We start from the raw sequence: 23,528 nt of genomic DNA, 5'->3' as shown, positions 1-23,528 counted from the left end.
CGTCTCTCTTCGTGACAGCATGGACTCTTCTGAAATCTACGCAGAAGCGCCAGCCGCCGTTCGGCTTCTTTACCAGAACCACAGGTGACGACCATGGGCTGTTGGACACTCCGTCATGAAGCATCTCGTCGATTTGTTGGTCAATAACTTCCCTTTCGAAGGTGGAATGAGTAGGGATGTTGATGAATGGGAGCCGAATCACCTGTGTCTATGACATGCTCCGCGACGTCAGTTCTCTGAATTGGGTTGTGTTCTCCCGTAAACAAATGGAGGAACTTATTCACAAGTGCGAGCAGCTCAGCTCTTTCGGAAGGCTGCAAATGGTATACCAGTGTCCACTTCGAAGTCCCCGCTACCCGCTGTGCAGTGCGGCGCGGCGACGCCGAACTGCGCATCATAAATAGACGCAGCCAGCCAAGCTTCGTGCCGCAATGCAAAGTCACTGGCGACATAGTAGGGTTAGTCATACGGACAATGCCGACACCACTCAACACATTCGTCACGGTTAGTGCCACACGCAACCCGTTTCTAAAATTAACATTCGGCTCGATAATGTGGACGCCGTCTATGGGAACCTATACAGGCATAATCGCCTCGGTTCGTGGCTCTATGCGGATCTGCTCCTGGCACCTCACTGGAGCATCGCCATGAGTGACATTCTTCGGCCCTACTTGAAGACCAAACGTCTCTCCCCCAGTCTGCAATTTATGCGCAGAAAAATCGATGACCAACCGAGCTGCTCGGCAAAATGGGAGCCCACCCAGCAGCTCGTAAGGGCATTCCTTGACAATGAGAAATTTCACACTTATTTGCACGCTGCCGAATTCAAGAAGTATTTCCGCTTCCCACATGGGCGATAGGATATTTCCTCCAATTCCTCTAATCAAAATTCCATTCTCTCTCAATTCTTGAACTAAAGTGATCCTCTGCGCGAAATCAAGGGAGACAACATTCACAGAAGAGCCGGTGTCGACGATTAGTCTGTCGCTTCTTCTGTTCGCCTTGACCGGTAGATAGATTAATTGGTTTACCGCTAATGTGCAGAGTGAACGCTGACCAATGATCTCTCGCATACTACCTGAAGGCATAGAGTCTGGCAGAACGAGACCCTCGCTATGAGTGAAGTAAAAAAGGTGACTTTAAGGGCTCGTTTTTCTTAGACACACTATTAATGAGATCAGACAATAATGCCAAGGGACGTATATATATATATATATATATATATATATATATATATATATATATATATATATATATATATATATATATATATATATACGTCCCTTGGCATTATTGTCTGATCTCATTAATAGTGTGTCTAAGAAAAACGAGCCCTTAAAGGTCATCTTTTTTACTTCACTCATTGTCGCGACATATTGTCGCGTAAACATTCATTTTATTTTAGATGGGCCAGGCATAGGGGGCCAGGCTGGCCCCTATCATAGGCGTATCTACCGGGGGGTGCAAGGGGGGCGCTAGCCCCCCCACTGAGAAATGGTAGGGGGGCGGAGCCCCCCCACTTCCGACAGGGGTCATTATCGGCTGCAGACTGGAAAACTAACAAGTTAGGAAAAGTTTTACTTGAACGCAGCAATAACGTAATTATGTAAAAAGTTTCCCACAATTTTGCTGTAACTACTGTTCTCCGTGTCTCATGAACACGCATTGCAGGCTCTCAGCGGCGCGGGCTGCCTATTCCACGCTTTCGCGCCTTGCGCTCGAGCATCTCAGAGGAGGTTATCGCTCAGCGGGGGCTCTATAGGATTACAGCAATCTGTCATGATTGTATTTTGTTCGGCCTGGCCTCAAATTTAAGTAATCAACAACGCAAATATGGGCTGGAACCAGTAAACGTTTTATAGCCCGATCAAACGCTCTCCTTTTTCAGGAAACTTAGTTCTTCCAACACACAAAAAGCTCACGAGACCACCCTTAGGATGCTACAAACTAATTCTTATCCGAATCTCGCTTTCATGCACCGTCTATTCCCCAGTGACTTCAGCTCGCAATGCCCTGGCTGCGGGGGAACGTGCGACTTAGAGCACATGCTTTGGCGGTGCCCCTCGTTACGTGGGGATAAGGACCTCACAGGGCAGAACTGGAGCTCCGCCCTCAAGAGCTCGGAATATCAGCATCAACTTTGGGCTGTCCAGAGAGCCTGCGATGCGGCGGTTAGGTTAGGTCTAACTGTCCCCACGTGGGAGTGGCCCGCGGTGTCACCCTAAGGGGTAGCACTTCTTCGGATCTTAAAATAAAGTTCTTCGTACCGTACCGTACGTAGTCATGCGTAAGTAGTAATTAGGCGGTGGATCACTTACGCGTCATTGGTTGCGTCATGTTACGAGCAGGTGCTGTGAGCATGGCCCAGAAAATTTCGACCAATCGTTAACAGCTAACGAGCTGTACGGAAGGAAACAATGTGGGGCAGTTTAACGTTATAATCGCCCACATTTTTTCAAAGAAAATTTGAGCTTACACAGCTTACGTAGGCTATTTAGTTGGAGTAGCCGGAGGGGAGCAGTAAAGAGCCACTTTACCGCTTTCCCGTTCACCCCGCTTCCAAGCTCGGAAAAGGCAAGGAACGGTGCCTAGCATATAAATTCGTAGTCATTTACAGTCTTATAGTATACAGAACAAGCTCAATGTGGTTTCTATAAATATTAATCGACTGAACTTGGTCTTCTTCTTTAGAAAGACTTTATATTAGAGGGCTCTAACAGTAAAGAAATGGGCACTCGGCTTATTCTGAAAACTTCTGCGAAGTACCTTGCTTTGTAAGCCACATGTTTTGTTCAAGAAGTGAGATTTTAAGGTACTAGAGTCATAGCAGGTTCTTAATACTCACCGTATTTACAACGCCAAACTGAGACTGTGAAGTTTGCAGGTGGAATGCTCAGATGAAGAACAGGTTAAAGGTGGCTGTACTTTTCAAACTTGGTGGTAAAATTTCCACAATGTTATTAAACACTGCTGTGTTGTCGCAGTATAGGGCGGCCCAGCCTTCACAATCTCTTTGTGCGTGTTCTTCCTTGATGTCAGACATCTCTATGAATATAAAAAAATCACGTGAAATTGAGAGCAAATGCAGTTCTCTCTCTCTCTCTCTCTCTCTCTCTCTCTCTCTCTCTCTATATATATATATATATATATATATATATATATATATATATATATATATATATATATATATATATATATATATATATATATGTGTGTGTGTGTGTGTGTGTGTGTGTGTGGTGTGTGTGTGTGTGTGTGGCGGAGAGACTGAGCGACGCCAGCCCCCCCACTCGCAAATGAGTTGGTACGCCACTGCCCCCTATGCCTGGCCATTCCCGTTCCCGAGTCAAAATGCCGTTCAGCGTTGCCGCTTTGTTCGTCCCTTCTCTGTCGCTGCTGGTCCTCGTACTGCCTGTGACACTATCGCGCGATGTGGCCGAGGCGATGGCAGTAGTAGCACCGGGGGTGCTCACTGCCGCCACGGGATGTTCTAGGAGGCCACTGGGCAGGCAGCCGGCAAACCTCGTCCTCTACAGCTTTCAACCTGTCGGCAAGTGAATTAATCGACTCGGCGGTGGCCTTCAATTTCATATTGCCCGCCGCGTCGCGTCGGTGATGTTGGGCGACCGAAATGCATGTCGGCACGGCGTCCTGGTGCTCGCGAACGGGGGCGCTCACCAGGGAGGGCTGTGTCACGGTCGCTGTTGCAATTGATTCCGCAGGGCTGACCACGGCTGCGTAACGTTGGTTAGGGGGGGTGCTAGCTGTTCAAAGGAGTCAAGTGGGCACGGGCCATCAGCGCGGCATGGTTTATCCACTGCAGAGTTTGTAAAAATTCTCCAGAACTTGTCGGGTTAGCGAGGACCATTTTCTCGAGCGCATCGGCACGGAGTCCGCGCAAAAGGTGACGTACGCGGTCTTCCTCTTTCATAGCTGGGTCTACACGGGCGCAGAGCTGCAGTACGTCGTAATAATACGGCTCCGGGCTCTCAGACGGCAGTCGCACTCGATTCTCAAGTCTCAGGCGGGTTATCTCTGCTGCGTGGCTGCCAGTGAAGCTTGGCTTAAGCAACGCGGCCCACTATCCCACGTATTAGGAGTGCCGGTCATAACTTTCGTTCTATACCATTTCTTTTGCGTCACCCTCCAAAGCCAAATAAAGAAATTTCACCTTTGTATCGTCGTCCCATGAGTTGAGTGAAGATACATGTTTCCAGCAGGTCACCCACTTCGATACGGATTCCTCAGCTGTACCTCTGAAGATCGGGGGCCCGATGAAGGGTCTCGAGGTTGCAGCAGTTGGAAGGTGGGCCATTCTCGCAACGCCATTCACACCATTCTGGCTCCTCAGAGTGGGCATCACCGTACGAGGGGTTTTCGTTACCGCGCAGCCTCCACCACTTTGCAGCGTAGTGTTCTTGTCGCTGCTTGGTCACCGCCGGAGAGATGACACGTACACACAGCAGATCCATAAACTTTCTCTTAAATTTATTTATTTGGCTGAAGTTTTCCCAAGTACACGTTGTACACACTTGTACGCTACATAACTCTGACAAATCTGAGCAGCACTCGCTGCTACCTGCTCTCGTGGCGTATCCTGTGCGACTCTCTGAGCTCCCCTCGAAGCGTCCCGAGGCCACCCCAGAGACCAAACACTGCTCTTGGGCAGACCCGCGACATTGGAACGAGCCGAAAGTAAGAAGAAAATAATAGCTAGATCGACGTTTACGCGACAATATTACACACACACACACACACACACACATATATATATATATATATATATATATATATATATATATACACACACACGTCCCTTGGCATTATTGTCTGTTAGTTCTCATTAATAGTGTGTCTAAGAAAAACGAGCCCTTAAAAGTCACCTTTTTTACTTCACTCATAGCGAGGGTCTCGGTCTGCCAGACTCGATGCCTTCAGGTAGTATGCGAGAGATCATTGGTCAACTGCCAGCTCGTAAAGAGTTCACGTGCTACGTGACGCCAACAGGCAGAAAAAGTGTTCCACACTCGCCGCCATGGCTACGACTCCCAGGTTTAAAATGCACATATATACCCCATAAAGTGAACGGGAGGATGATAGCCGCCGTAGCTCAGTGGTAGAGCATAGGACGCGTTATTCGAAGACCGCAGGTTCGGTCCCTGCCGGCGGCAAGTTATCTTTTCGTCCACTTTACTTTCTTCACATTTATATCCCAATTATTACAAATAACATCTCCTATACTTTCCTTGGCATTATTGTCTGTTAGTTCTCATTACCATTGTGTCTAACAAAGATAACTGGTGTAACTCAAAGTACAAACAAGAAACCGTCGCAAGCCAAGCAACACTTATTAAGCTGTGACACGAGAGATTAGGGCAACATGCGTGGCTAAACGAATATCATGCGCATATGTTTTAAACAGTCACTTTGGTCGCTATATTACCAATGAAGTAGACGATTTCAGTGCAGTATGTGAAAGAAAAGCACTGCAAATACAAATATACAAAAAGGTGTGTGTGTAGGGGCGGGGGGGGGGGGGTGAGGTTAGCGCATGACTATGATTAACTTTGTTACGCAGAAAGAAAGACAACGCGTCCGATGCTTTCGTTTATGCCGGAGTGAAGACAGTTGAATTTGTTAATGAGGCAAGATTCGCGAACTTCTCGGTCATGATGAGTTTTAATTCCAGACTGTAGTATTGTGGCCTTGATTTTTTCAAAGGAGTGACCTGGCATCTGGACATGCTTTGACAGGGGAAGATGAGGTAGGTTAGAAGCGTGGACTCTGTGGTTGTTAAAACGTAATCTGTATGACGTTTCGGTTTGACCGATGTATTGCTTGCGGCACGTGGAGCACTCAAGCATGTATAGATAACATTGGCGCTATCGAAAGTAAAGTCTCTGTTGATTCTGAGAGAAAAGTTTGAGGCGCTGCTAGTTACGGAATGTCAACTTGTCATGTGTGGGCAGACCTTGCAGCGGGGTTTACTGCAAGGTTGACAGCCGCCATAGTGTGATCGGTTGTTTATTTTCGATGATATTAAGGTATCACACAGATTACATGTTCGGCGATGAACTACCCTGGGTGGTTCCGTAAAAATGTCTTTCAGGCGGTCACTTTGAATCAAGGTATTGTGGTGGTTCTTGAGAATGCTAGCCACCTTAGGAGCCGATGCTGAGTGCGTTAGGACGAGATTCACATCGTTACGTGAAGAGCTTGCTGATTGTTTGTTACTTGTAAGCAGATCCTTGCGGTCGGTGTTGTCAGGCTTTTTGAGGGCGTCGTCACTGATTCGTGCGGGGATCTTTGTCTGGTTAGTGCACCTCGAAGGTGTTCGCCGTTGCGAATGAATTCACTGCTATCGGAACAGACGCGTTTAAAGCGAATGTCCTGACTATATATGGAATACTGGTTTTGCAGTGTTTCGTGTGACCACTTTGAAAATGAAGATACTGATGTCTATCGATTGGTTTTCTATACATCTTAATCGTCAGTTTCTGTTCGTGCAATGCTTCTGCAACGTCAGGAAAATTAATATTGATGACCGAGTATGAATGCGAGAACGATATATTTGGGTTGCCATTATTAAAATCCTCGATGAAAGAAAGAAGCTGGGATTCGCCATGATGCCATATTAAAAAGATATCGTCGATAAAGCGTTTGTAGCAAAAAGGCTTCAAATCGCAGCGCGCATGAAACTCGTTTTCTAGGAGGCCTATAAAGATATTTGCGTAGTTAGGGCCAATCCTGGTACCCATAGAAGTGCCGCTAACTTGAACATAGTATTGGCCGTTGAACTCGAAGTTGTTTAGTTCAAGAATTGAGAAGTGTAGCCAGTGTGGAGGAGTCAATTGTTTTGTCGAGATCAGGCTCGTTGTACGCGTGCACAACAGCACGGATACCATCAGAAAGGGAAATATTGGTGTAAGGGAGCAAACATCAAGTATCATCAGAAAAGACCCATCGGGAATATCTAAATCACTAATATTGTTTAAAAAAATCACAGCATATCCACGGAGTGAATGATGATGAGTGGGCGAAGCTGCGGAGGTTCATCGGTAAACCGTGAATCTTCCGTGAATTCTGCCCAGCACATCATCACCGACGTGAGATCGGGCGCGTTTATACTAAAGGTTCGATGAGAGTTATGACGACTTGCAGCTCACTTTAATTTTACATGTACGCTGTGAATTTTCATTGTTTAGAAAACCATTGCTTTAGAAAACATCTGGCGTCTTTCGTTAAGCAGCTGGCGTCTTTTCGTTTTGCTTTAGAAACATCTGGCGTTCTTTCGTTTTGCTTTTAGAAAACATCTGGCGTCTTTCGTTGGTTTATTTCATCAATCAACGGCGTTTTGAACAAAATTTTTATTGTTTAATCACGCACAGGAGAAATCTCACCAGGCACTACCTTGGAGGTAAACAATGGCTGCTAATGGGAATGAGAGACAGAAGAAGTCGGCTTTTAGCTAACACTTACACTTCTACTTCTACTAACGTTTTCTACTGGAACATGCCAATGGCTGCTAATGGGGAATGAGAGACAGAAGAATTCGGCTTTTAGTTAACGCGCACGCTGCGAATTTTTTATTGTTCAACAACGCACAGGAGAAATCTCCCACCGGCACCACCTGGGAGGTCATGATCTGGTACTAGCGTTACGACTGGTTACGCACTACTACGACTACGAGGGACGAACGGGTGCCGCCTTAAGGAGCTTCGCCCCTAAAATGATTCGTGTCTTTAATATACGAGGGAAGTGTGAGGAAATGGAACAAACAATGCTATCGACGTAGCGCGAGAGGTTCTCACTCCTATTCCAGACACAATCGGTCTACCTGGATTGTTTTCTTTATGAATTTTAGGCAGGGTATAGAACCTACCCGCCGCCGGGCTCAGGGGAATCTTGTTTTCTTTCGCAAGATCTGCCACAACATCCCGGACAATACATTTGAACTGTTCTGTCAGGTCATTGTTAAGGCGCCTCTTGTATGTGGTGTCATAACTCCACCCCCCCCCCCCCTCAGACCTTTTAGTATATTTGTACTTGCAGTGGTTTTCTTTCCCATACTGCATTGAAATCGTCTGCTCCATTGGTAGTATGGCGACCAAAGTGACTGTTTAAGTGCTGTTTACTGATCTTTTAGTATCTTTAGTATTTGCGCATGATATTTGTCTTGCCACGCATGTTGCCCTAATCTCTCGTGTTTCTCTGTCGCAGCCTAATAAGTGTTGCTTGGCTTTTAATATTTGCCGTGCGATGGCTTCTTGTTTGTACTTTGAGTTACAGCACTTAGCTTGTCACTCCAGGTGGCATATCGAAATATATTGTCACTACGGTTTGTTTTGAGACTTCTGGCGTGAACTCTACGTCGAAGCGGAAATAGTTTCCCGCAGCAAAAGTGACGTTGACGCGACTAATTAAGAAAAAGAACGCTAATTACCTTTTTATTATTGACTTGAGGAAAGGTATTTATATTACAAAGTTGTAGTGCGTGCCAATTTATGGCATACCTATTTTTTAGAAATCAGAGAAGTTGCACGCATATATTCATAATCGAATTTCAGGGGGAAATCGAAACTGATCGCGCTCGGCGCGCACAAAGCGCAGCGGAACACCGGAATGACCCGTGACAGGGAATTAAGTGATGAAATTTGAATGAAGGCGCGCCAAAGCAGAACCTGGTCAGAAAAACCGGCAAGCACTCTGAAATACACTAGTAGACAGCTTAACCCATATATGCCAAGTGTGCTACATATAGGACGCTTTTTTGACGCACTCTAACATCGCTATTTCTTTAGCTGATGACTAGCGCCACTTACAGACAATCAAGCAGCAGCCCTCATTCTCAACGTGTGCAAGCGTAGACATTACTTGCTTTTCATGCTGCCACGTGCCGACCGCTTTCTCCGGGCAAACGTGTGCTTTGTGTGAAAGACGCCACGGAGGAAGATGTCGGAGTGCACGTGAAACGTTTCAAGGCTTACCACACCCGCACATAGCACCGTTAATTCTCAGTGTCCTATATGGAGGACGGCTTGTATTGGGTCGTGTCTGACGCCCATTTTAAGTGATGTTTTCTTGGCCCACCGTGACAGACGTATCGAAGCATGTATGTCAGGGGTGAAGATCGCCAAAGTGTTCAGATACGTAGATGATTACCTTGTATTGTTTGACTCCAATCAGCGTGTAAGTGATGTAGTTGACCTTTTTGACAATTTGGTGATAACACACGAGCTACCTGTTAATACTGTCATTCAATTTTTAGACCTAGGAATTTTTCTGTCTGAACATCAAGAGTGTTGGGATTATCACCCTCGTGACAACAAGATGCTCTTCCGTATCAGTCATCCGATTCCAAGCTGGTGAAACGAGCAATAGCTAATCTTTGTTTCGACAACGCGCTTCGCAAATCATGCCCTCATAAGATATCTAGCAGCTTTCATAATCAAAAGGAACGCCTTTTTCTAGCAGGGTACCCCGGCCATGTTCTTATTTCAGAGGCAGAAAGTGCACTAGGAAAGATAAACAGATAAAATGGAACGTGCGCGAGCAGTGCTCATAGAATGAAAAAGGGTGTCGTGCCATACATGCACAACGTTTCACATGGTTTAAAGAAAATTGGCCGAAAGGTGAAGGTAGATGTGATATTTTCCGCTCCACAGAAACTAATCAGCATTTGCGAGGCCACAGACCCGTTAGCCAAGAAGCGTGCCGGTTGGATTAAAAAAATCCACAGCATATCCACGGGGTGAATGATGATGAGTGGGTTAATGCTCTGGTTAATGCATCGGCCGTCTGTCCTACGTAGAAGCGGCCGCAGCTGAAAGGGACCTTATACACCGATGCATTAACCAGAGATTGCTGGAACATAAGAGATCGCTAACAGGGGGCTCACCTTCTAATCTATCTTTACATTGTCCAGATTGTAAGTGCACGCCAAAATTCGATGAATGCACAGTGTTGTACCGGCATAGAAATGAAGAAACGCGCCTGATGATTCAAGCATGGCATATCGAGAATAGTCGTATCGCATGCGTGAGCCAACCGTCGATTAACTTGCATAAAGATGAAATCAAATGCCTTAACAGTTATCTTCCACGTAGACCGCCACGCGTGCCGGACTGATAGGTTCGCCTTAGAGGTGTGCACGGGCTCCGGGTAGCCCGAAAGCCCGAGCCCGACCCGGCCCGCGGGCCGGGCTCGGGCGGGCCGACGTACTTTCACCTCGGGCCCGGGCCGGGCTCGGGCTACTTGGAGCTTTATCTGGCCGGGCTCGGGCCCGGCGCAAAGTCCGACTCAAGCCCGAAATATAGAGAATGAGCGGGAATTGTTTTCCAGCACGTATACAGCGCCTTTTCCGCGACCGCCCTTTACCGCTTTTCCTTTCCATTCGCTACATTAAACAAAAAGGGAGCAGGTAAAGCACTGCCTCTGTTGCACTCCGACAAACAGAGAAGTAACACCACCTGAGCTAGTGACGGCGCCACACGTCTGTTCCGCGTTAGATTTAAGGACAAATCCCATATGAGTGAAAATGCACGCGACAGCGACGAGCGACCCGACGTAGATCGCCTTCGTGCAAGCTGACGCTTTCATTGGCATACCCCATACACGTGACGGCTTTGGCGAGCGAACTCCATTGTTGCTCGCATGAGGCCGTCTACTTGTATAGCAAAAGTGCCGCGAACAGTCTCTATTAGAGACTGTTCATCATGTGTCGTTTGATCATATTCGATATGCTTAATAAAATGCCAAATTACCGGAAAACGATGTTTTGTTTTCGCAGCGAACCTTCAAAAAGCCGGGCCGGGCCGGGCCCGGGATTGTGTTTTGGTACGTCGGGCCGGGCCGGGTGGGCTGGCAGCCCTTTGCCGTCGGGCTCGGGCTCGGAAATACGGCCCGTGCACAGCTGTAGTTCGCCTGTTGCATGGGCATGCGCAGATAAGTTTTCATGCCTTCTTTCTTTTCCGCCGTTGTGCGTCTCTTCAGTTGTTAGTCGGAGTTTGTGGTGTCCTGACTTCTTTCTTGTGCCCGTGTTTGCACGCCCTGTCTTTTTAGAATGAATACTTACCAACTAGCTCAGTTCTCTGTTATTCTAAGTGACATCATGTTATGTAACGTAACAGTGATGTCATTCCATGACGATATTTTTTTCATCCCTCGCGTTGACACCCCCGACGGTCACTTTCCGCGTTCGATGAGGCATCTACGGCTTTCGTCTTAATAATATAAACATCACCGAGGATGTCGAAAGCTGCCAATGACCGTACCCTTAGCTCCGTATACGCGTTCGGCCCCGTCGTAATCTGCCCAGAGGTGAGCGACCCTGCTGCATGCAGTGTAATAATAATTTGCTCACACGTTCGCAGAAGCTTCGACTTCTGATGGGTTTTTGGTGTAGCGCGAAAGGAAACACGGACACGAGAAGGCACAAATAACACCACACCTTCTCGTGTCCGTGTTTCCTTTCGCGCTACACCAAAAGCTGTTCAAATGAGTAACCAACAAGCCCACGTCGCAACCCTCATTTCTGATGGGCAGCGCTTCCTGACTGTGTAACTAAAATGCTGCGCAGCTCCTTTGAAATCACCAGAGGCAGGCGTGCATTATTATAGGTGAGAAATGCCAGCATCAGCGGTAGGTGATTACCTATCTCGCAATGCTGCTCGTCGAGCAGAGCGCCCTCGCGGATGTAGCCGTTCTTGCAGTCGCATCGGTCGCTGCTGCAATAGGAGTTGTTGACCAGGCTCTCGCAGTCGGAGTCCCGGGCGCATGTCTCATCCAGGTACCTTCCTGCAGAAACAATTTCATCATTCGGCGTCACCAGCGCACATCGTGGAGCCCAATTTTGTTATACGGTAAGTATAGTGTAAGCATTCAAAATACTTATTACCAAGGCGAAGTGGAGGGGGGGAATTACTACAGTGGATGTAAACGACCCGCAAATGAAAACACTCATCCGACATATTGCCAGATACACGATAAAACATTTGTCTAAGACTCTGCCGTACAGATAATGGTCAAGATTTATCCTTGTGTTACTGGTTTTAGCATGACACGTGAGCATCTTGAAAACTTGTTCTGAGATCTGGTCATCAACATCCTGCCAAATGTGTCAACATTTGTTTAAAACTAAAAACGCGAAATATCACCTACACGGACGCAACGGTGCTAAACTTGTGACAATTTCATTTGCATCAGAAATAAGTGCACCGCGTAAGAGGTGGCGCCGGGCGTTTATCGGTAGCCCCTCGTTGAGAACGATGTTCGTTGTGTACACCGCCTCGAAGAAGGCATTGTTTACACACGGCGTTTGTACACAAGTCCGATCTTTGACGAGTCCATAAAATCATTTCCAGCCAAGTCGGTGTCCCGTAGTCGTCGCAGTATTTCGCCTCTGAGGGGAAAAGTTATCGCAATGTTCTGCCCCTGGAAGCGAGTTGCCTAGAGGTTGAATTGCCAGAGGTTGAATGACCAACGGACACAGTGAAGTTGTACGTCTGACGCTTCGGTGGCGCGGTTCCGCGAAAACCGTGACCATTGCATGCATCTTCCAGTGCACAGAAGATGGAGTAACAAATGTACACCAGGAACACCAAACTCTACTGCAGTAGCACGGCAAATTGGGCTAGTTGGTAATGATTCATGTTTAGACTAGTTAAGACGCGCACGCAGACACTAGAAAGAAAAACGTGAACAACATTGGCGCCTACTCGCAAATAAAGTTTCTATATCGTGTGTTCCCTTCCTCAGGGAACACACGATACAGAAATGTTTATTTTGCCAACGTTTCAGCCGGAGACCGGCCTTCATCAGGGAACACACGATGCAGAAATTCCATTTCTGGCATTGCTGTATCGGCATTTCTGGCACTTCCGTATGTATCGTGTGTTCCCTGACGAAGGCCGGTCCCCGGCTAAAACGTTGGAAAAATATTAAGTTTTCGTTTGGCACGTCCTCTACTTCGTGGTATTGGTTCTACTGGATCCAAGGACGAAAGTGTCCTTGGATCCAGTAGAACCAATGCCACGAAGTAGAGGACGTGCTAAACGAAAACGTAATATTTTTCCAACTTTTCAGCCGGGGACCGGCTTTTATCAGGGAACACAAGATACAGAAATGCGCTCTTTCTTTAATTAAGTAGACAGGTTATATAAGGGGCCCCTAACATGTGATCTATCACTATCACACAGTATTCACTGCAGTAAGGCGAGTCATGCACGGTGACAACAGCAGGTCACTGCAAAGGCGTGTAAACGCATCTGACAGAACTGGCGCTTCCATGAAACAGATTGCGTGACTAGCAATTTGAAAACCGCGACAAGATCTACAAACAAAAACGACAATTCTGCAAAGCATATAGGAAAAAAATCGCTTGAACACGACAAGGTGTGCTACTAAACAATTTCAAGGGGTGCGAACATCGACAACAAAAAGCAAAGAAAAGCGATCCAACGAAAGCGTGCAGCAAAAAAAAAAACACGTCATCTCCCCCTATGGGCAACCATGGTGGGATGCGAAAGCATCGCGGGGGGTGCGCATCGAGTTTCCGTTTCTCTTATGTGACTTATGAGACGGTGGTTGCCGAGGCGTTTGAATTACCGCTTGCCGACGCTGACGTTTACGTTCGGCTTCCCGAGCCTTCCTCTGCTCCGCGGCGGTGGCGCTGCCGCTGCATCTAGCGCCCACGTTGGCGTTGTTCATGGCGTTTCGCACACCGTTGCACAGAGAGAAAATGACGGAAGCACAGCGAACGCGTGCTTTCGCAGCTTCGAGATTCGTTTGCCGGCGTTCCCGTTTACGTTCAGCTTCGCGAGCGTCCATAGCGCCGTTGCGAAGGAGAGTGCAACGGGATCAAGCGCGCGCCGCATTATATCAACTAGGTGGCGTTGATTATATATGAGCGCACAGCTGTGGCGGAGAGAGAGAAACGGGAGAGGAGAACGAAGTGGAAGCAGCGCTCACGTCACCTCCTCCCAGCTCCTCCCGTGAACGCGAGGAGGTGGCGTGAGCGCAGTATGGGTGCGGACGCCGCAGAACGGAGACTGCCAGGTGGCGTTGACACTGCCCCGAGCATAAGATGCTTTCGCATCTAAAACCTGCGTATACAGTGATTATGATGATTGTGATGATGCTAGAACCTAGGTCCGCGCCGAAAGAAACGTCAGCTTGCCTGGATTTTTGTTTCTGCCAGATGAGACAGCGTTGAACTTGAACTTGTGTATGAGGAATGACCCGCGAATTTCTCTATCATATATGGTGCGAAGGGAAACATGATTCCAGTATAGTTGCTGCGAGTACATCGAAAGAGTGGCCAGGAATATTAACGTGCCTGGACAGAGGTAGATTAGGTAGGCTTATCGAATGTGACTTATGGTTATTAAAACGCATATATATATATATATATATATATATATATATATATATATATATATATATATATATATATATATATATATATATATATGACGCGCAGTCGTTGTGTGGGTGTGGACTAGAGCTGTGCACGGGCCGTATTTCCGAGCCCGAGCCCGGCCCGGGCCCGCTGACATTGTCGAAGGCCCGCCCGAGCCCGACAGCAAAGGGCTGCCAGCCCACCCGGCCCGGCCCGACGTACGAAAACATAATCCCGGGCCCGGCCCGGCTTTTTGAAGGTTCGCTGCGAAAACAAAAAAAACATCGTTTTCCGGTAATTTGGCATTTTACTGAGCATATCGAATATGATCAAACGACACACGACGAACAGTCTCTAATAGAGACTGTTCGCGGCACTTTTGCTATACAAGTAGACAGCCTCATGCGAGCAACAATGGAGTTCGCTCGCCAAAGCCGTCACGTGTATGGGGTATGCCAATGAAAGTGTCAGCTTGCACGAAGGCGATCTACGTCGGGTCGCTCGTCGCTGTCGCGTGCATTTTCACTCATATGGAATTTGTCCTTAAATCTAACGCGGAACAGTCGTGTGGCGCCGTCACTAGCTCAGGTGGTGTTACTTCTCTGTTTGTCGGAGTGCAACAGAGGCAGTGCTTTACCTGCTCCCCTTTTGTTTAATGTAGCGAATGGAAAGGAAAAGCGGTAAAGGGCGGTCGCGGAAAAGGCGCTGTATGCGTGCTGGAAAACAATTCCCGCTCATTCTCTATATTTCGGGCTTGAGTCGGACTTTGCGCCGGGCCCGAGCCCGGCCAGATAAAGCTCCAAGTAGCGCGAGCCCAGCCCGCGCCCGAGGTGAAAGTACGTCGGCCCGCCCGAGCCCGGCCCGCGGGCCGGGTCGGGCTTTCGGGCTACCCGGAGCCCGTGCACACCTCTAGTGTGGACGCCACGGGAGGAAAGAGAGGGCGGACCGTAGGAGAGGAGAGAAGGGGGAGGGGACGCGCACGTGCCGTGGGGGTGTGGACGCGACGGGAGGAGATAGAGGGGGTGCGTAGGAGAAGAGAGAGCGGGAGGGGACGCGCATGCGCAGTGTGGGGTGGACGGCGGACGCGGGAGGGACGGACATCGCCCCCGCCATAAGCTGCTTCGCATCTAATAGAAGGCGAGACAGCGCTGTCAGCTATCCACGCTTGCCGCCTTTATTTTTCGTGCGACATGCCCGAGAACCGATAGTTTCGCACGTGAATCGCGTGCCTTGGTGTTGTCTGCACCGTTGTGACAGGCCACGACACAGCAATACTTCAGACCTCGCTTGCGCTTCCGCGGGGTCACTTCTGCCAACGTGGAAATGCAGCTTCGCGCAGCAAGCCTCTCGGTTCAGCGTGCCAAGCTGTCGGCACGGCGCCCCAGTTCCCCGCACCGACTGAGCAGCGAGCGCGCGCGCGCGTGTTCCCGCTGCCGACGAACAGGTTGAGTCGGCCGCGCCTGCCCCCAGTTGCGCCAGAGCTTCTGTCCAGAGCCGCAGCGCGGCGCTGTCGTCGCGCCGTAATCTTGAGCTTGGGTTCCCCACACCGGCTGGAAATGGATCATGTGTTCGTCAACTGCCACTTGCCACGTTTGATGTTTACTGTCCAAAGAAGCCTTCTTTTCGGGTCTCTTCGAAAACGATACAACTTCCAGCGCACCTGGAATGATTGTTGCACTGTGGCACGCAACAGCCGGCCATGGTGACGCTGGCGAGCGCATAAAGCTGGAGGGAAACGAGCACCGACCTGACAACAGCAAGCGTGCCACCCACGAGTGACCGGGCGGAGGAGTCAAAATGGCGGCCACGCTCGCCAAGGCCGAGGAGGCGACAACTGCCCTTTCAAAAGCTGACACCACCCTAAGCGGGGGCGCGCGCATCGAGGCATTTTAGCCTTTCTTTTACTGTAACGCACCTAGTGGCCGCCGCTGGCTCTATAATAAACTGAGGTGGTAGTTTCGTGACCAGAAAAGATATTGGACTATGGTAATATGCTCATTTAACCTTGAAGTGCGGCTTCGCGGCAGAAAGGATTTCTCCTGGATAGGTGAACTCAGGGTATGCATTCCGCCACTGCAGTGAAACCATATTTACAGGGGTTACATGCGGTTTATACAGGGTATACCAGCTATCACGCAGCACGATTTTAAAAAAAAAGAGGAACGGCGTTACGCGAAGCGAACCTACTGCATACTGTTCCTAGTACACTGGAGTAGCCACTGCTATTTTTTCGTTATTGAGACCTAATTAATTAGTCATAAATATATTTGTAACTCGACAAGTACTCACCTAATTGTCAAAATGTCAATGAGGCGTATGAAGGCATGCTCAAATGACATCTAAGTGCGCAATTTTTAACAACGTACTAATTACGTGCTCATTTTTTCAGGCTGATAAAGAAGGCCCGCGAAATATGAAAAAGTAACACGTGACTACGCTCCCACCCGCAAAGGTAATCAGCGGCCTCAAATGCTTCTTGAGATGTGATGATAATTTTGCAATATTCTGTAGAGTCATATTTACTGACTATATTATGTTATAACCCTATTTACATTGTATGACAAATCCAGCAACGATTCTTATATTGATTGCTAGAATGGTTACTTGCTAGATTGCTAGAAGGTCACTGATAACGCGGCAGGTATTCTGATTACGGGCTGACTCTGTAAAACCAAGCGATGCGTTTCTTAGGCCGGGGAATGGCAGAAAGGGCGATGGATTCTTTTCTCTTTCTGCATTTTTTCCTTGATTCTGTCTACCTTTAGAAGAGCGATGAATTGGGCTAGTTGGTGGTCGTTCATGGTTTCCTTGTTGTGCTGCAGATGACGAGACGGGGACGGTAGGTCGATACACCTGTCCTGTGTCCCTGTATCGACCTACCGTCCCCGTCTCGTAATCTGCAGCACAACACGGAAACCATGAATTCTGTCTACCTCATGAGAGCCTGTTTGAGGGCGCTGGTTCCCGAAGCGCGCAACAGTCTAGTCACGTGTCACTTTTCATATTTCGCGGGCTTTCTTGATCAACCTGAAAAAATGGGCGCGCAATTAGCACATTGACATCTAAGTGCGCATCATGTGTTAGTCAAGTGCGCATCAAGTAGCGCAGTTAGATGCCATTTGAACATGCCTACATACGCCTAATTGACATTTTGACAATTAGGTGAGTACTTGTCGAATTACAAATATAATTAAGACTAATTAATCAAACCTCATTAACGAAAAAAATAGCAGTGGCTACTCCAGTGTGCTAGGAACAATATGCTGTAGGTTTGCTTCGCGTAATGCCGCTCCTCTTTTTTTAAATCGTGCTGCATGATAGCTGGGACACCCTGTATATGTCTAATCGTTCATTTTGAATACTTCGAAATTTCCAATAATTTAAATTCGAATAGAAGCGAATTCGAATACTGTATTATTCGTTCGAATAATCGAAGTGCTCGACTATTCGCACAAGCCTAGTATTTAGCCATACCACAAAAAATAATAAGTGTGCAGGTGAACATTACAATTCACGCTTGGATATCGGCAATCATGATTTTGGGCTTGCTAACGCCGTATTTATTTTTGTCGTCACGAAAAGGCTGTAACTTGTGGTTCTTTTTAAAGAAGTCGCTCGAGATGCCTGAAGAGTGTCATTTACGGTACAGCGCAAGGCACTACACAGGGCACATCAGCGATCTCTCGCCAAAGTTTGGAAATATGCCGACGCGAGCAAATGCATGTTGCTGACTATTGCATGGAGTAAGTCGCACTGTTGTTTTCTTCTTAATTGTCAAATAAGGCACTTTTAATTAACTACCTCTTGAAGAAACAAAGCTGGGGAAAACTTTCCGATGAGAAAGTTGTAGATCGGTTTGTAAAACCTCGCATTTATATGTTTCCTTACTACAGATGTCCGCGAAATATAAAAAAAAAAAATACCAGGTGACATTCCCGCTTGCGCGCCTATGCGCGCTGTGATTGCAGTGCTCCCTAACGTTCCGCGTGCAAACAATATGCTTCCCTCGCGGCGGTTCATGACAGCGATACGCAGAGGTTGTCGCCTGTATTGCTGCCAGCAAAACGTGCGTCATCGTACAGCCACCACCATCGTCGCTGTCCTGTCAAGGTAGCACACCCAGCCAGATGCTATGGTCTTTTACTTTAGGGAGCGCTGCAATCACGGCGCGCATAGGTGCGGAAGCAGGCACGTCACGTGGCGTTTTTAACACGAAAGTGTTTTATGCAGAGGTCTACCAAGGATTCAGTCACGTATTTCCGTCACGGATATGACGTTGATAAAATGGACGCTAACGGATGAGAAAGAAAAAACTATAAGAAAAAGTTCTGTCGCCGGGAATGGAACCTACGACCTCTCAGTCCGCGACGATAAGCGCCCGGCGCTCAACTGACTAAGCTACTGAGGCAGATGTGTCACGCTCCGCCAACACGCCTTATATATCTCTCTCGCACGGTGCTCTCCATGGAGGAAGGAAAAACTAAGGAGAGGCCCTATCGTATCCCAATGCATTGCGAAAAGTGTGGCGGAAGTGACGTCAGATTTATGGGGCAAACAAACCGGTATGGGGCAAACAAAACAGCAGACGCCCCGCGGCGTGCTCTCCGCGGTGATTCGCTTCTGCTCGGATTTGTAGTCCCGGCGTAAACTTAGCGCGTATTGTGCGGTTCGCACGCAGTAAAATGTTGCAAGCAGACGTTTACCAGGCTGTTCGTGCGTGGCAGGCCCGAGCGCTGCGTGCTGGAATTCTTCGCGGAGCGTTTTTGTGCAACAGTACAGAAAGTACCGGTACGTGCCGTAATCAAAAACATTCAGCCTTTGCCTCATCGTATTCAAACTCACCTCGCAGTGACTTACGCGTTCTGCTGGGCGTTAGGCCTTTCTTTTCCTTTCTCGTAGCCCGATTTCCAGATCTATTGCCCGATTAGCGGTTATTTGCTCGTGTATATGGAGTGAGCGCAGTAGCTATTCGGCGCAACGCCAACCTGTAGTTGACGTAACTTCACGTCGAAAAGAAGACACCGCTGTATTGTATACGCGATCGTGCACGTAAAGTTTGTAATTCCAGTGCGTACGCAACGAGCGCACACCGCACTCCGTACAGTCACCGCACAGTCCGATCGCACAGTCCGATAACAACAACAAAAGTTTATTGCCATTTCGCTTGAACGACACAGCCTCTAAAACGTACGATGCCTTCAGCGCATGGTATGTACGGCGCGTCAGACGCCAAAAACAAAATTTCACGTGTGTTCCGAGTTGACACAACGTGTAAGAAGCAACAGAGCGCACATCCGAGAGCTCCGCATGCAAATACCATGCCTTAGTGATCAGTACTGAAGCGAACGTATACATACACATGAAAAGTGACAACCGGTACTGCCCGCAGTGCACGCGATTTGCACAATGTATACGCAACAGCTGGGCATTGCGTAGCTTTCCTAACGAACACACAGAAGGAGCAGCACGCGTGAATCGACTACACCGCTTGCACGGCGAAAAACAAACTAAAAAAAAGACTGCAAAGTTTCGCGATGCGCGCATGCGCTTGCGAACGTCGCGGCGGAAGTCGCGAAATGTTTCGCTGCGCCTTCGCTAGGAGGCGATGCGGGTGTTTGCGATGTGGAGGCTTCACGAATGTGACGTCAGGGCCTCTCCTTAATATTCCTTCCTCCATGGTGCTCTCTGTTGGCGGGGTGGTGCCGCCGTCTGTGAGCGGTTAAGCAAAGTATTGCGGCATGGCACTTACTAGCGCCGATAGAGAACGATTCGTCGACGACGCCGTTAAAGTGTGGCGTCCGAGATTGCGCCGGTAGGTTTCCTGCAGGCGCGCACTCTCGCAGGCCATAGTTAAAGCGTCTCGATACCAGCGAAAAACACTGGCCGCACTAGCATCGGGGAGTCGCCCTAGACGCAGTTACGTCATGTTACGTTCTTAGTCTTTCGCTTCGTGTTAGCGTGTGACGACTCGTTATTAGAGTAGTGCAGCTTGCTCATGCACCAACGGTGTTTCTCCGCCACCGACTGCTTCCAGTGCGATAGCACCGACTGATAAAACTGCTGCAGTAAGCGCTGCAGAAAAGCAACGATGTCGACCGGTGAATGTCGTGCCTTGGTGGAGCGAGACAGAGGCCAGCGGGACATGGAACGACTGCGCGCGTTCGCGGCTCGAACTACCAACCTGTGCCTCCAGCGTTGCTGAAGCCCAGTGTGGTAGTGCATGCGTGAGCGCCGGTGTAGATTGCCCTATTACTTGGGAGCGCACACCGTGCCGTTTCTCTCCTTAATTGACGACGTTTGAAGTGTATCCGCGATGCGCAGCGCCTATAGGGGCGCCACTGAAAGCCGCGTAGCGGCGGCCGTTGGAACCGCAAGTGGGTCGCGCAGCGGACGCCTTCTTTCACTGCAAGCTTGACGGAAGTGCGCGCGTGCGATTTGCCGCTTGTGCGCGTCCCAAATTACTTTTGCGGCGATAGTGTGCGCAAAGGAGCCACTAGTAGACATGTGTCCTATGTCACAGCTGTGTGGGATGACACTAGGGAGTTTTTTAATAGGGGCCCCAAAGCCCTTTGCGTGTGCTCGCTTTTGGTCAAGCAGGAGCTAAGAGTTTTCGAATCGTGTCTGCGGCGCTTTGGACACTAATCTTGGCCAAAAGCCGTCGCTTCAATGGGGACCGTCATGTTTGCTTGACGCAAATCGTTAGGGGCAGGCTTTGGGCACGACCTCCTCTATAAACTTACGACCTGCTCACCGGCGCCATCCCTACGGAGGCGTGTGGAGCTAAAAATTGGCGTGTAGGGACCGGAGGTACCGCCAGGTGCCGCCACAACTTTCCCCCATAGCAGACGACGCACGACCGTTGTGGTGAACTCGTCTGTGCGCGTTCCTCTCATTGTTTTTCTAGCCTCTAACGCGTGGATCGAGCAATCCACTGATTTACGTCTCGAAGCAACATTCTGGCTGTGAGACGCACCGTGGTGGATGGCTCCGGGAAGTTCGTTACTGGATTTCAATCTCTGCGCGAGCGCTTTTGCGTCCCACTAAGTGCAGGCAAACGAAAGCAAAATGCGACACATAACCCAGAGAACGTAAGCCTTATTTCCTCACTTTATTTTGTGCAACGGCGCCTTAACTAACCGCTGTCTAGCAGCCGCAAAAATAATTCGTTCGTCGGCGAGACGGTGCGATCTTGTAACAAGTTGAAACCGAAGTTTCTACAACGCAAATGAAGACGACATACGGTACGAACGACGCATGTGATGACCCGTGTAAGTTTTCATGACCTGCCCGTCGCCCTTCAAGTATATCGTTGTCATACTGTGCACGGATGACGACAGAAGGGCGCAGTTGTACTATCGTCTGGGTGCTTTGGGTCTAGCGAACGTCTAACGATGGAAGCGTGCGACAAAACCGGCGGATTATCATAACGTTGTTACAGCAATTTCTCGCACATACAAATATTATCAAACACACTTTATTGCAGTTATGGCCTCTGTTCGAGCGTCGCTGGCATTGCCGCGTCTCACACCGGCGATGCGACCACGCTTTTACTGCTGGAGCATTCACATATACAAAGCGTTACGAGACAAGTGCTCTATTTCCATCATAGGCATAACGATGTATAGAAACTCGAGTTTCATTTATAATCTAAAGCATGCTTTTTAAATGGCTAAATCACTTTACACTGTCCCTGTTATATTCCACGAACTTTTAGCATATACCCACATGGTATTTCCCACCAATAATGTACTATTCCTGATGCTGCCTGAGGCTTCAGCTGCCAATTGTTTCCTTCACATCATCATAGGCATGCGCAGAGGGAGGGCAGGGAGCCCCCCCCCCCCCCTCCAGTCACCTAAGAAGAGGGAACAAAAGTCTGCCCAATACATTGACTTAATAGGGAGGGGGTGCACCGCGATGAGCCTTCGCCCTCCCCCCTCCCCCCCGGGGAACCCTGCGCACGCCAATGCTCGAGTACATTGATGCCGCGCAACTCGCAGAGCGCCTCTAGGCCGTGCTTAGCGCCTGACCAGCAACGACAACGACGGATCTCCCCGCTTCCTCTGCCCCCAGCCCTCTACCTGTTGTGACCTTCCCTTTCCTCCCACCGTCTTCTCCTCCTTCCCTTTTACCCCCCTTCCCCTAAAGTGACGCGGTTGTGGTGTCCTCGACTGAGAGACAGTTACTGTGTCACTCCCCCACCTTTCTATTTTCCTTTTCCTTTTTCCATCAAGAACCTCTTCTCATGCGCGTGATGCATGATGTACCGACACACATCAAAAGCCTCTGTGGCATGAGATTAAAGAAGGAAATTTTATTTCACCTGATGCATTCACCCTTACAATAAAATGCTTAGCAGACAAGTCCAATTATGACCGCTATAATTACATGGGCGTCAGCAGGATTTTTTCTTGGGGGGTGCAAAACCGTGTTGAATATCGGCTGGGGGAGGGGGGGGGAGCGCTGGTGTGGCTTGGGTGGAAGACAGTGCTATATATTGTGGCTTGAGGGGCGCAAGTGCCCCTTTTGCACCCCCCTGCCGACACCCATGGCTATAAATGTGCATAAATTGCTTGCTCAGTGCTAAAAATTGGAATTTTCCTACAAGTTTAACGCTCAAAAACATTTGTAAGTGGCTGTATTCACACTTTACAATGGCAAGAAACAGATAAGTAAGCTTATGGTTCAAACGAATGTCTTATTCCCAGAATCAATGGTACACTGCAGCACCAGTAGTAAATAATAATCTAGTCCAAACATTGCTTTTGAACCATCAGATACCAATACAGGAAAATCTAATCTGCAACGAAAATGTTGATACCTGCAAAATGCAATTTATTAGTGCCAAGGACATAAAGGAATATATACCAACATAAAGGAATATATATGCACATTCTACCTAGCACCCCACGCTTTTCCTACAGTCCATCAGCATTCCATCTGCAATAACTACTGGCAGAACTAAAATTCAGCCCTGCTCAAAGCAAAATACTGCCAGAGGATCCAGTAAACACTGCTTTTGGGACCAGACAAAATCTCCCAGATATCCAACAACTTTCAAATATCTCAATGCAGGGGTGAAATATCCGATGTCATTATCATGACCCGACTATTCTGTGTCCACTGCAGG

At 48.5% G+C, this 23,528-nt stretch overlaps 1 protein-coding gene across 1 annotated transcript in view; it reads right to left on the bottom strand.

Annotated features, from left to right (window-relative positions):
* LOC119374516 (uncharacterized) overlaps nt 1–23,528 on the bottom strand; it is a 193,396-nt gene that overhangs the window by 58,067 nt on the left and 111,801 nt on the right. The window contains exon 5 of the mRNA XM_037644649.2: nt 11,653–11,796. Within this exon, the coding sequence (XP_037500577.1) occupies nt 11,653–11,796 (144 nt within the window). The remainder of the gene's footprint in view (nt 1–11,652; nt 11,797–23,528) is intronic.

This window comes from Rhipicephalus sanguineus, chromosome 11 (assembly GCF_013339695.2).
Source record: "Rhipicephalus sanguineus isolate Rsan-2018 chromosome 11, BIME_Rsan_1.4, whole genome shotgun sequence".
Taxonomy (NCBI): Eukaryota; Metazoa; Arthropoda; class Arachnida; order Ixodida; family Ixodidae; genus Rhipicephalus; species Rhipicephalus sanguineus.
The sequence above is the reverse complement of the archived record's forward strand: the minus strand, read 5'-3'. Positions and strand labels throughout refer to the sequence as shown.